Source organism: Hesperophylax consimilis, chromosome 8 (assembly GCF_061612785.1).
Source record: "Hesperophylax consimilis isolate HC1 chromosome 8, BYU_Hcon_1.0, whole genome shotgun sequence".
Lineage (NCBI taxonomy): Eukaryota > Metazoa > Arthropoda > Insecta > Trichoptera > Limnephilidae > Hesperophylax > Hesperophylax consimilis.
The window spans coordinates 338,150-353,269 of record NC_142843.1 but is presented as its reverse complement, the minus strand read 5'-3'; the positions used below and the strand labels follow the sequence as shown (position 1 = coordinate 353,269).

At 36.6% G+C, this 15,120-nt stretch overlaps 1 protein-coding gene across 1 annotated transcript in view; it reads right to left on the bottom strand.

The window, feature by feature from the left end:
* LOC149421351 (guanylate cyclase 32E) overlaps positions 1-14,233 on the bottom strand; it is a 209,923-nt gene extending 195,690 nt beyond the window's left edge. Inside the window, exons 1-2 of the mRNA XM_089634696.1 lie at positions 14,125-14,233; positions 13,826-14,049 (exon numbers count right to left, since the gene is read on the bottom strand). Coding sequence (XP_089490822.1) covers positions 13,826-14,049; positions 14,125-14,233 — 333 coding nt within the window. The remainder of the gene's footprint in view (positions 1-13,825; positions 14,050-14,124) is intronic.
* Between the last annotated feature and the right edge of the window lie 887 nt (positions 14,234-15,120).

Below are 15,120 nucleotides of genomic sequence, written 5' to 3'. Positions count from 1 at the left end.
CCTGGTGACGTATACATGGCTCTACTGTGAATGTTTTGTGTTAGTAAATGATTTTTAAGTGCTTCATCGCCAGATCGCGTACGAAAACGAAGAAGTGCTCTAAAACTACCATCATTATGTTCGGGTTCATTTATCCCAATTTCTCCAAAATCACGACTTCCTCTTAGTGCTATTTCTTGCCTTCCACAAAGAATAATTGTTTCAACAATGGCTTTCAATCTTTTTCTGTTCTCTTCGGCAATTTTACTGTTTTCTGCATTCATGCACTCTATAACATCAAACGTTTTTCCTTCCATGATCCTTGCAAAATTTGCTGCCTGCTCAACAGCAAATTTATGATACTTAGTATCTGCATGGTGATCAAAGCTCTCTAAAGCTTTCTTCCAGTAAGTAAATGGTTTACTAACCAAGGCTCCAAGTTCTTGCTGACCACGACCGCCATGCTTTTTTCCAAATAAAACACATACTTTGCAAAGTGCTCCCTGCATGACGTTTGAATATACAAGCCATGAGTACCTGGTAGTCCAATGGCGTTGAAAAGAAAGTTTCTTTTTACCAGTGATAGTGACTGGAAATTTAAATGTATCCGGAGGGGTCCAAAGCTCTTTTAATGCTCTCAGCTTTTCCTCGTCATTGCTTGGAGGATGACATACGTAGAGCGCAATATCATAACCCGTCCTGGCTGCGGCTGCGGACGTAGCCGAACACAAATCCATCCTGGCTGTAACAAAGACATATTTGACTAAAACAAAACAACAGCACATACCCATCTTCAAACAGCTTTTTGGTCATATTTAATTGTAAGAATAATAATAATAATTTGTGACTCTAATACTCTAATCCATACTATAATTAAATCGTAAGCGTTCCGTTTCTGTAAGTACATAAATATTTACAAAAAAAAAACAATTCATACGCACTATAATTATGTTACTGAGGTCAATAAAATAGTTATTAAAATTTTTGTCTGTTTGTCTGTGCGTTTGACCACGCTAATCTCAGAAACGGCTTAATCGATTTGTATGCGGTTTTGTTTAACATTTTAGTCTATGTTTCATTCCAATCGGTTCATAAACTAAAAAGTTATGTTAAGAATAAGAATTTTCAACTAAAAATTAAGTCTACGCGAACAATGTCGCGGGCACCAGTTAGTTGTTAGTTAAATATAATTGTATTTCTTTCTGTTAAAAGGCGAAATGATTTTATAACACTTAGGTACACGTCGCATATACACTGAAATTACCATTTGTCAAATATTTTATGCTCACGGCAAAACATTTGTTTACAGAAATTCTCTGGGAATAAAAATAAGAGCAGGATAAAAGTTTTTAAAATTCTAGTAACTGGGTTCCTTCCTAATAAAATAAACAAGAGACTTACCTTTCTTCACTTCATCGTCATCAGTATCTGTGGATGGCCCCGCTCTATTTATTCCTACTTCTTCAATATGACAGGATTCCACATTGTCTTTTGATAAAAGTTCATTGGGATTTGGTCTCTCTTTCTTAGAAAAAAAACTCAAAAGAGATACCTGATTTGATCGTTTCATACTTTTTAAATGCGACACTTCTTTCTGTATTAAAACAACTGACAACTGCGCAACGCGAAGAGACAAAATAGACTAAACTAGATTCTAGCTTGGTATGGTGCGCGCGGCCGAAACGCGGGCGGCGGCGGCGCGCCGCGGCGGGGGCACTGCCCATTCCCCCGCTCCCCGCACTGTGGCGGACTTAAGAAACTATCGTATTCTACAATCGGCGCGGTGCAATGGGGGGGGTCCGGCCCCCCAAGACCCCCCCCTTATATACGTCCGTGCTTATAAATAATAATGTAACTCGACTGTGAGTTGTTAGTACTCAAGTAAATACTGCAAATTTGAACAGGCGCTATTAAACAGGGTGTCGACGTTGATATGCTGTAAACAAAGTATAGTTGAAATATTAATTTCTTACTTGTTTTTTTTAATGAATAAAGCATTTTAATTATAGTCAATTTTCTGGAAAGCAGATTCTCTCATTTTCTTGACGTAGTGGCACTTGCTGTCATTCGCTTGATGGTTAGAATTTATTTTCCCATTTCTTTTTTATTAAAGGCTAGACAATTGTAGCACTTTGGTGTTTGATTTTTATTTGGGCAGTTCGCTAGAATGTGTTCTTCTGCGCAGTGGAGACATTTGGGTTTTTCTGTTTTCTTTCGGCACTTGTTGGCAGTATGTTCGAACCACAGGCAGTGGTAGCATTGGGACAATGGGTTGGAGTCCTCTACGTGAACCCGCATAAATCCCAGGTTTATTCTTCCTTTTTCGATTAATAGTTTTCTCATTTGACCGGTTGTTTCTAGGATGTAGTTGGATGGTTGATCGCTTCTTTTGTTTTTTATTTTTGCCATTATTTTGGGCATGTGTGTGCTGTCTTCTTTGGTAAGTTGATAAATGTCTTCATTTTTTTCTATAAAATCTTCGTTAAAATCTTGAATGTTGTAGTCTTTATGTATTCCTTTGATGATAACGTTCGGTTTACGTTTTTTTATTTCTGATGCAGATATGCTGTTATTTTCTTTTTTGTTTATTTCTTTCATAATTTTATCAGCGTCTTCTTTTTTGGGGCACGCAATTATTCTGTCACGTTGTGTAATTTTTTTGTTTCGACATATGTTAATTCATTGAAGGGTTTCTTTTGTGATTGTATTTGTGGTAACTTTGGTTCTTTATGATGAAGGTGTGTTACATTCTGTATAGTTTTAATATAAGACAGTGACTGATTCTTTTGAATTTAACTACCCTTCCCCCTACCTTGTTTTTTCGCCAATACGTGTCAGGTTACTGCAGTAGATAAAGTGCTAATACGATGTGACAATTACATACAGGTACATGGAATTCACTCTATTTCAATTCAATACCAGATGCACTAATTCTAAGTTAGGCTAGCTAGGCTAGGTTACTAATTTAACTACGGTTTGTTCATTTTGTAAGTTATTTTTACGAGTAGGTATTTTAGGATAGCTAGAGATAAAACACAATGACGACACGAAGATGCCACCTGTTTACGATTGGAGACCAGAATTCATTCATTCCTTCAATAAATGAAAAAAATGTAGGGTGAGTCTATTCACAGGGCATATAATAAAGAAGAGATCTATGTAGGTATACGAGTCTATATTTACGAGTAAACTAGGAGGAAATCTGTATACCAAGGTTGTTGAGGGATGGTAGAGAAAAGTGAAAATACAAAATTCTAACTGGAATTAAATGATCTTCGGGACATGAAAAATTTCATTGAATAATGACATTTTAGTTGGAATGGCTGTGTGTGATTGACTCGCGCCGAGGAAGAGGGGTGAGGATGTGGGATGGGGATATGCCGTCGTGTGCGTCGACGATGACGTCACGGTATTAAATAATATGTAGGCATTTTAAGGTTTTTACTCTCAAATCAAGCACGACAGAACGTCCTCCCTGTCACTTGCAGTGTAACTTGAAGCCGACCAGGTACGTACTAGAGGTGGGTGCTGTGAGTACTTTTCGTTACTGGGTACAATGAGTGCAGGTAGTAAATACTTAAGTATTTTTATCAAAATTACCTGTTCAAAGTACCTATTAAAAAATACTCATCAAAATATCAAAAATACTTGGTAAAAGTACGTATTGAAAATACCCATCAAAAATAACTATTTAAAACACCTACCAAAAATCCCTGTAAAAGTACCTATTAAAAATATTTAGACCCAGTATAAAATACGTGTGAGTATTTTGGAACCAGGTATTTCGGACATTTGTCACAAGTACAAAGTATCGCATGAAAATACCAGATACTTTTACTGGGTACGATAAATACGCCTCACCTCTAGTACCTACCTAAAGTTGAGGTGGTATCAGTGCAATAATAGATGACAATATAACATACTGCCCAATGCACAATGAAGATACAAACCACCATATCACTTTAAACTTTTGAAATATATATACAAGGCAGTGGTTTTTAGTTCAGATAGTAAAAGGTCTCCGGGGCTAAATGGCACTAGCTTCGGAAGGTGATTCTACATGATGATGGAAGTAAGAAAAGGAATTAAAAAATTTCAGTGTTTTTCTCCAGTACAAAAAAAAAACTTTTTAACCTGAATAATACCTTAACGTTGTGAATTCGAAAAGTTATTAATCTTTTTTACTGCTACCAACATGTATAATCAACATCGAAAGTTAGTGCACTTTACCCAACATCCTTTATAGTTCGCGTGCATTTCATTGCATTGGATAAAAAATGAGTTTAAATCGTTTGATTGTCTCGATAACAGTCAACCCCTGATAGGAGAGGGTATAGTAACTATCATTTTGTGACATGCCGCACTTATTGCTCGTTAAACACGTAATATGTAATAATGCTGTGACACGTTTTTCTCTCACACAATTTTCAGCTTAATACGCCCATATATTCTGCATGAAACAGGCGTAACTAAGGGTTCTCAATATGATATATTGCATTACGTTATTATTCGTTCTGGACTCACGTATGCGTATTAGATTTGCTCTAGCAAGGACGAATAATTGACTTTTGTACACAAAATCAAGGAAAAAAAACATTTTCTCTACTTACACAGTAATATTTTTCTGATGATCAAATTAATTTGACCTCTCACTTTTATTTCTCAAATATATTTTTGGAAGCCGTTTCAATAAAAATAAAAAATCTCATTTCACTGTTGATAAACTAAAGTAGATATTTAACAAGCCTTAAGGATAGAACGCAGTGCTTTTATAAATTTATTGAACACCTTTTAATATGGCCAAAGTTGGTGACTTTTTAAGGTACAGAAATATATTGTTACAAAGGTGTAAAACGAAAAATGCAGTTAATGTTAGATATTTCCCGAAATTCAAGTCATTCAGTGGGATTAATTAATTCCGATATTTGTATTTAAGATAATTAAATCGAAAACTTGGCGATGATTATTACTGCCCAGTCCAAGCCTTGTGCTGAGCTGCTTCAATTGCTACTGCTAATGTTATTATATTGGCAGCCTATTCCTGTAAAGTTGTAGTTGCCCATTGCCCAGTCCAAGCCTTGTGCTGAGCTACTTCTAGTGCTACTGCCAACGTTATTATATTGGCAGCCTATTCCTGAAAACTTATATTTGACCACTGCCCAGTCCAAGCGCAGTGCTGAGCTACTTCTAGTGATACTGCCAACGCTACTGCTAATGTTATTAAATTGGCAGCCTATTCCTGTGTAAACTTGTAGTTGCCCATTGCCCAGTCCAAGCCTTGTGCTGAGCTACTTCTAGTGCTACTGCCAACGTTATTATATTGGCAGCCTATTCCTGAAAACTTATATTTGACCACTGCCCAGTCCAAGCGCAGTGCTGAGCTACTTCTAGTGATACTGCCAACGCTACTGCTAATGTTATTAAATTGGCAGCCTATTCCTGTGTAAACTTGTAGTTGCCCATTGCCCAGTCCAAGCCTTGTGCTGAGCTACTTCTAGTGCTACTGCCAACGTTATTATATTGGCAGCCTATTCCTGAAAACTTATATTTGACCACTGCCCAGTCCAAGCGCAGTGCTGAGCTACTTCTAGTGATACTGCCAACGCTACTGCTAATGTTATTAAATTGGCAGCCTATTCCTGTGTAAACTTGTAGTTGCCCATTGCCCAGTCCAAGCGCTGTGCTGAGCTACTTCTAGTGCTACTGCCAACGTTATTATATCGGCAGCCTATTCCTGTAAACTTGTAGTTGTCCTCTGCCCAGTCCAAGCCTTGTGCTGAGCTACTTCTAGTGCTACTGCCAACGTTATTATATTGGCAGCCTATTCTTGAAAACTTATATTTGACCACAGCCCAGTCCAAGCGCAGTGCTGAGCTACTTCTATTGATACTGCCAACGCTACTGCTAATGTTATTAAATTGGCAGCCTATTCCTGTGTAAACTTGTAGTTGCCCATTGCCCAGTCCAAGCCTTGTGCTGAGCTACTTCTAGTGCTACTGCCAACGTTATTATATTGGCAGCCTATTCCTGAAAACTTATATTTGACCACTGCCCAGTCCAAGCGCAGTACTGAGCTACTTCTAGTGATACTGCCAACGCTACTGCTAATGTTATTAAATTGGCAGCCTATTCCTGTGTAAACTTGTAGTTGCCCATTGCCCAGTCCAAGCGCTGTGCTGAGCTACTTCTAGTGCTACTGCCAACGTTATTATATCGGCAGCCTATTCCTGTAAACTTGTAGTTGTCCTCTGCCCAGTCCAAGCCTTGTGCTGAGCTACTTCTAGTGCTACTGCAAACGTTATTATATTAAATCTGTATAAATGAAAGTCAATGTCCGAATGTGTGTGTCATATATGTCAAATATAAACTGCAAGACCGATTTCGCTGAAAATTTTAAATATTATTCTAATTAGTGCCAGGAGAGTTTAGATTGTGATTTGAATGGTAGAAGAAGTGTGGACGTTCGAGGAAGTCTTAAAACATCTCTGCACTAGAATGAGACACGGAGTTGAAGTAAAGTCGATATATTGCAGTCTTTTAATAGTAATAATGTGGTATACAATAGCGAATGGTAGAAGAAGGAGGGGACACCCGAGGAATACATGGCACTATCATGTGAAACAAATACTTACGCGTGATAAAAAGTGGCCTATGTGATGAACTTAGAAAGGGGTTTAAGGAAAATATGTGACGTGTAAGCGAATGGTAGAAAAAAGTCGAGGACGCCCAAGGAAGAGAGGGCACGATGAGGTGAAAAAAGCAAAGTTTTTCAATTCTTCACAATTATTTTATTTCCACATTAAAAGTACACTCATCTTTCGGGTATGCTAGAATTCATAACCTCAAAACTTTAAGAGCAACGCCGGGTACCTGGAGAACATGCAGGAGCAAGAGGGGTGGGCTGCGGTAATTATTGCACTGGTTTATCGAGTCAACCGCGTCTATAAGAATAATAATATTTATTCCAGGATGTGGGGAGGTTAGTGCAATCCTACACCATATAGTCCCATGTGGTTATACATATTGACTGTGAATACAAGTCTGAAAATACATAAAAGTAAAAAGACATTTTATGAATAAACAACTTTTAAGAAATACTAGTAAATCAAATAAATAAATAAACAATAATTGAGCGAATACAGTGGATTTTAAGAAATGCAAGTAGATCTAAAAATACATAATAATAAGGAATTAAGAATAATTATGTAGGGAGTGGTCTTTAGTAAGTTTGGGCCCAGCGCTCACTCAGGAGTGGCGCTTGATGCTTGATGGTAGGCTGCGTTCACCATCGTATTGGCAGAGGCCATTAGCCGCATCCTGGCTCCAGTGACCAGGTGTCGTGATGGTAATATCGTAATTTAGACAGTTCGCGAACCCAAATTCTATAACATATTTTTTCATTCAAAGTTTTTGAACAGCTAACAAGTAAAAATTAAGTCTTAATTTATTTTATTATTTTTTTTTTAATTCCTTTATTTTTCCCAATTTTTACATTAATTACATATAATATTATATAAATCAATAAGAATAATGGGAACCCACTAAGGCGCAGCCTGTGCGTGGGTAATATATTTAAGTTATTATATTATTGTACCTAGAAATAAACAAACTGTGGGCATATAAAACAAAAACAAGATTAAATTTTGTCTAAAAATGTTCTTTTCAGATTATACATAACTTTGATGGTATAATTTTGAGTTATTTGTAAAGGTTTTATATGTGCATGAAGCGCACCGCCCCATCCTATTATTTCGTATATGAGTGGAGATTGCACCAAAGAAAAATAAATAATTTTCAGTTTTTCAACATTGAGCACTTCTTTTAATCTGTAAAATATGTATGTAAGATATCATAATTTACAGACGGTATTATTAATTTGTGACTGCCAATTTAATTTTCTATCACCTAAATATTTGATCTTTTCAACTTTTCCGAGTTCAAAGCAAGATGAGCATATTTCTTGATTACAGTTAACATTATGTATTCTAATTTTAATTTAATTGGGGGTTTATTTTTACTATTTTTAGAAGGTTAGGTAAAATGTTTTATTATCGTTTAAGAAGACTCTATTACTTTTTAGTCATGATGAGACATATGTAATACATTTTATTGCCTTCAAAAAAGTTTTAGGCCAGGAAATTCCATTCACTATTATTGCTGTATCATCAGCGTAAGATACAATTTTACCAGGGATCATAACATTACATAAATCTTTTATGTATATTAGAAAGAGAATTGGGCCAAGCACAGTTCCCTGTGGTACTTCATTTTTTATTCCTGTTTCAGTACTATCAAAATCCCCTATTTTTGTTTTTTGTTTTCTGTCTTTGAGATAGCTAGTAAGAATTTTTAGTGTATCATTTTTGAAACCTATTTGATTCATTTTTTTATAAGTAGATTGTGATTTACCGTACCAAAAGCTTTTAAGTCTAGAAATATAGCTCAACTTTTTTTTGTTTCTAATATATATTTGTATCTTTGATTATCAAATATACAGAAGTAGAAAATATTCAATGTTGACCAGAATGTACCAGGTACCATGTACGGCAATTTCAAACCAGCTGAATCGCAAAATTCACGCGCTTATAAAGTTTACGGATGTTTTATTATTTTTTTATAATTCTAAAAATATAGAAAAATGGTAAAATATAGGTAAATTCATTGGCTGTCATATACTCTGGAAACATATACTCAGTTGTCTGAAAAATCAGATGTATGGTAATATTTAGATATTTTTTTTATGAAGGCGGGGAATTTCCAAAACGAATGATTAAAAGTGCCGAACTCTTTCGGTTATTGACGCGATCACTCGAGTGGTTAACAGAATTTATTTATTTATCCTATATTAGTTTTATCTGATCAAGAGCAATGAGCAGGAGGAGAAGAGAGGGGAGTAGAGGAGAGTGATTACATTAACCGGCGCGGCCTCTAATGGGGGATTAGGTTTGTTTGAACTGAGGACATTAGCGCTCTCTTCTTAGAACTACCTAAGGAAGGTTAATATATAGGAAAGTTAATGGCGGCCCTTTGTGAAGAAACTCTGCTCGGGAGGAGTGCCTAGGAAGTGTGAATGTAAATGTTTTTGTTGGTTTATTCACCACTAATGGAGACGCAATGGAAAAATCTTATAATCCTTTCATTCTTTTCATTTCATCTTCAGATTCATCTGAGGGCGCGGGATTATTATTCCCTAATTGGTGTAATCAACAATTTCGGAGTAGGGCTTTCAATCCCGGGATTTTTTTCAGAGCCGAGATTATCGATTAGTATTAAAAAAACAATAGTTTATTTATTTATTTATAATTAACGGTACGAGTGCCATTTACATACATGAAAGTTACTGACGGTCACAGTACAATATGGAAACAAAAGGAAAAATTATAAGATTAAATAAGTTAACGAGAAAAAAGAATACACAATAGTACAAAGATATTATAAGAAATAAACTAGAAAAAAACGAGACACCTATTTTGCACATTGATCTCATTAATAAGAAGCACTGTTAAAATGTTTAATCACTACAGATTTATATTTCGAGAGAGCATCAAAAACATTAGCTAACATTGCATAGTTGTGTGTAATCTACTTATAACAGAAGTGTAGCCTGAATCCGTAGTATGATTGTTACAATAATACATACTAGGGAACCATGATCTAATGGTACGAACATGATGGTGAATCAACATTAATATGTCGGGGCTACTTAACTTTTTTTTTTCAGTGGGTACTTATACATAGATTAGGTAACATACATATAACTAAAGTTCATTATTCAGGATGTCCCGGGGTAAAGCGCGTAGAAGTAAAAAAGATGAACAACTTTTTTAGAAATTTCAAAGTATATTTTCCCATCAAAAATATATTTCCGTAGAAGAATATTTTTTTTCCCATAAGTCGCCTTTCTCGCCTGAAAACTAAATTAAGTTATTTTTCTTTTTTAGCTGTACCATCATGTAGAATCAACTCCTGAAGTTAGCAAACTCCCGTGCTTGTGGAAGGGAGAGCAGTCTTTGCCTGCATCTGGTGGCAAAGCTCGGCCGTCCGAACATTCATTCCTTGGAATGGTAGAACCCTTTCCACATTTTTTCGGTCGAATGCGTGGGATTTCGAATTACTACAAAAAAAAACTGACTCGAAATAAAGGGTTGCCACAACCAGAGATAATTAAAATACATTTTTATATACATTATAATAGATTATTCAAAAATAAATTTATTTTTTAAATTTACATCATTAGTGAACATGTAAATTTATCGGTATTATTATTCTGTGGAAAATCAACATTACATAAACCTGCTTCAAAATATTAATTAATTAATTTATTCAATATTCACAAAAACATAAAAACTTATGGATTTTCTCATGAAAACCATAATAAATAAACGATGGTCATTACATTTCGCTAATTTATATAGCGCCCTTTTTCGTAAAATATTCCTTAAAATGAGGTCGCTCAACAAACCTAGAAAATATTTTTAAAAAAATAACTTACTCACCAAAAGGCCATTTTTCTGAAATACTCAGTTTTGGCACAAACTTACTGTCTCATGCACATTCATACATCGCCTTATACACACTCTTCTGTTATTTTGACTCCTGACGTGGCCCGACTCAAGTAATAAAAAAGGTTTATTTGGTTAATTTAAAAATTTGGCGCCCCACACGAGGCTTGCTACTTTAATTAGCATTTGGTTAGCTATTAATTTCTTCCCAATAATGTTAGTTTTGTTTTAGTATTAAATATGTTTATTATCAAGTTTTGATGAAATTGAAACTTAATTTTGGTGAACTCTTTGGTTATCAAGTGAAGATCTTAATATATAATTTTTGCTAAGGATAAAAACTAGATAAATTATGATATAATTATGAAAAATCAATAAAAAACCACCGAAATTATAATAAATGTAAACTAAATATTTTTAATTATTTTGGAGTTAAAGTTTTTAATATTAATTAAAAAGATAAATATAAGATAAAAGATGAGTTAAATAATTAAAAGATATAAATCTTCAGATATTGTTAACTATACACATAAAATACATTTAGGTTTACCGAATTTTGTTTATCAGTAATTGGAAATTTAACCACAAAAACACTGATCGGGAGTTTTAACTAAAGGGAAAATTTAATCGAATTCCGAAATGGCTGTGCACATTGGTTACTATAACGGTGATGGTAACAATAGTGACGAGTGCCGACATTTTACACTGTGTTATTCAATTAACACATTGTAAAACAAGTACTAACAAATGACCCCTGACGTGACACCAACACGCCGTAGATTTGGCGCGTTTGGGTGACCCCTGATAAATTATAACTCTTACTATTAAAACCAACTTTTAAAAATATGTATACTGGTATTTAAATTCGAAGGTCAAAAGGTTGACAAAAATGGACTGGAGTTCCTTTTTACAGAAATACTTAATTTAAAAAAAAAATCTCGGAAAAAGAAAACAACGTCAATAGAAGAAAAAACTGATAAATCCAACATCGCTAGTGAAATATATTAAAAATAAATATGCACTACGCTGCCTGAGTGCTTGTATGTTCAATAGACTATTTAGAAAATTTTTACATTTGTGTAACATGAAATTTTTAAAGATCATATTTCTAAAATTGAAACTATAATATACCCATATTATGACTTTAAAGGTGGACGTTGAACATGGCTTGAAAATTATGAATGATTATTTTCACAGACATAGGAATTAATAGACGAGAAGATAATGGCGAGGGGTAAAATCAACTGTTGAAGAACGAAGGGGGTTAAGCTGACTGTGATTCGTCAATAAATCAATCTGACAGTAAATAGGCATCTCGCATTATAATATCACCATTTAGTTCTTAAAAGTAAAATCTGCTTTTGAATGAATACACATTTTTACATGGGAGCGCAAATTACTCGCCACGTTATGAACTAATTTGCGAAGTCCAAATTCGGCAAAGTAAATTTCTTCCGTTTGCAGAGTCGTAGTTAGTTTCAGAGTATTTAGTTAAGACACTTTTACAAATGTTTCATAATTTACTTACCCCAGTAAACAACGATGAGCACACTTGAGAATCGCTACATTGTGATGTGATAGTATATGTTTCTAAAACTGATCCATATAATACGGTGTGAATAAGCTTAAAATAAAGTAAAATAATGCTTACTTATGGAATGTAATACGACAATTGGGTTTATTCTCTTTTTCACATCTATTTTTACAAGTTTTCATATCACAAGTCAACATTTTGCCGTGTTATTTCGTAAAATGAACCGATGATGCCTCGACCATAGTTCGCACAAGAATGATGACGTCACGTTTTCAAATTTCACTTGAGCCATACGCGAGCCCAGCCGGCTCCAATGGAACCGGTATGGGGAGTGGGGATAATACGCTTTTAATCACTTAGGGCAGGTCTACTAATATTCATATGTCTATGATTATTTTGGATATTGAACAAATCGTCTGGAGATTGAACAATTCGGCTACCATAACTTTGAGGTATTTTTTGTTCAATTAGCCAATTAGTGGTTAATTGTATATACATGATGATTTTATCTTTTATCTTAGGTAATAGTTGACTTAAAGTATAACTTTAAAATAAACAAACAGTGTCCTTGAGGTGATTTTTCACAAAAACTGATCTATATAAATCATCTAAATATTATGTGAGTTTAAAAAAAACGTACGAGTACAAAGGTACCTACAGCTAATATACTACTATTGGCTGTCGGTGCATGCGTGATGTGAAATATTCTTACATCGTACGTATTACGGCCTCCGTGGTCTAGGGGTACTCTTGACTAGAGATCGATTGAGTTACCGGAGGTCGCGGGTTCAAACCCCGGCGTGCGTAAGTAAATTTCAATTGAATCATTTATGTTATTTCACAAATTATTCATTTAAAATAACATATAGTTCATTTGCGACATATTGCAGAGTGGAAGATATGGTGTAAAGACTATGGTGTTTGGTGACCAGATCTGAATAGGTACTCACTTACCTTCTCTCTTTTCCTTCCTCCTCCTTCCTTTCTTTCTCCTCTTTATCTACTTCCCCTCCACACTACCTTCAGCCTAACAATATACGAATATACCCCAATTGGGGATTCCATAGTCTCACTGCCTACAGATGGTTGGGAGCAGTTGAGACTGTGTGCGCTATTTTTGTTGTTTGTTTTTGGGGTGTTATGCCGTGTTGCGCTAACTCCTTTAGCCGACGTTTCGGACATCGTTGCAGTGTCCATCATCAGGGCAGATCCGGTAGATCCGAAGATGTACCGGATATATTCACAATTAAACGTATTTTTAGTGGAACAATTTAGTTGTTAGAAAACAAACAAAAATCAACATGGCCGCTCATTTTAACTAGCCGACTCCTGATTGGTTGAAAGTGGATATTGAACATTCCAGACCTCAACGTTCGGCGTGATGTTGAACTTTAAATAAAATATTATATTCATAACGTTGAGTGTTTGAATGTTCAATATCCGAGAGTTTGAATAAATAAGAACTAAAACATGTTTGGTGCCATGGGGATGATAAGAACAACAAATATTTATTAGTTTAATAGAGTCAGTTATATCTTCAGCTTCTTGAGATGACCAAGTTGTCTGGTTAATGACGTTATATTTGGATTAGACGGCAATAAGAACTAGGCCTCCTAAAATTTTTTTGAACCTTTGTTTAATTGATAATTTAAAAAAAATGGAACTGACAGTAAGGTGTCTCAATACAAGATAGTTACGTGAAAATTACTGTTCGTAAGCAGTATGGAAAGCGTGATTTCCGAGTTCTAAGCAAATGATTATAATATCGAAGACAGTCACTTAGCAGTATATGTATAAGAAAGTAACGCACATAACTGATCATGGGCAGGTTGAAGGCGGCGGCCATGCGGCCCTCGTGCACGCAGGTCTCCTGGGGCCCGATGTAGGCGGACACGTTGCGCGCCCACAGCGCCGCGGTCTGGCGGATGGACGTCACCTCCTCGCCGAACGTCTCGGCCACGGAGAGCGTGAGCGCGTGGCCCAGCGCGCCGAGCGGCCCGGCGTTCACCTCGGACACGGCCAGCGAGATCGCTCCTGGGGAGAATATAGTGACATTACTCTACTGCTTCACTGACCACGCAGGAGAATACCCGTACACTGAACACTCACCTGATATGGTGAGACCGGGCCGGGTGTATTCCAGGTCCCCGGGGCGGCGCTGAGAGCCCGTGAGGTAGCCCAGCAGGAAGTCCTCGGCGCGCGCCGCTGGCGGCGCCATCCAGAGCACCACAGCGAGCCAGAACCAACTCTGAAACTAAAACACCAATCTGAATCCATCTACCACTAATCCGTCAAACTTCTTGGACCGTATCTTTTTTTTATTTTTATATTTACTCCACACAGGAGGCCCTGAAGAAAATAATTTCCCTCAGGGCCTATGTCATCTTTGGGGATGCTGTGTGGAGGGTCTTTTTGTGGAGAGGAAGGAGTGAACATGGGTCTTGAAGAGTCCCATGTTGTAGGAGGGAGGAAACACAGAGGCCGGCAGTTCGTTCCACAGCCGAGCTGTTGAACTTAAGAACGAATCGTAGAAGCGACCCGTTCTCATGTGACAAGTGTCAACTGTGTACAAATGTTGGGCGCGCGTTTGGCGTGTATCTCGACTACGCACCGGTGCCGAAGGGATCAATGACGCTAGTTCCTCAGAGCATCTTCCATTGTAATACCGATAGAACAAGGACAGCATACCTACCTGACGCCTGTGCTCTAAAGATTGCAGTCCGTTTGTTAAGATTGGGGAATCTATCAAACGGACCGCCCGTTTCTGCACAGAGTCAAGGGTTTTTTTCAGGTATTTTGGGGCTCCAGACCAGAGATGGCTGCCAAATTCGACAGTAGGGCGCACTTGCGATTTGTACAGGGTGAGCAGTTGTGTACTATTAAAGTATTTGCGGGCCCTGTACAGTACGCCCAGCTTCTGAGAGGCCAACTTTACTCTGGCTTCGATGGAGCCCCCGTACCTGAGCTGGTCACTTATAGTTACACCAAGCATATCAATGGAAGGCCTGTTCGGAAGATTGCTTCCGTTGAAGGAGACTAGATTATCATTTGGATCCCTTTCAGACGTAATCAGACAGGATTGGGTCTTCGAAATATTAAATTCGA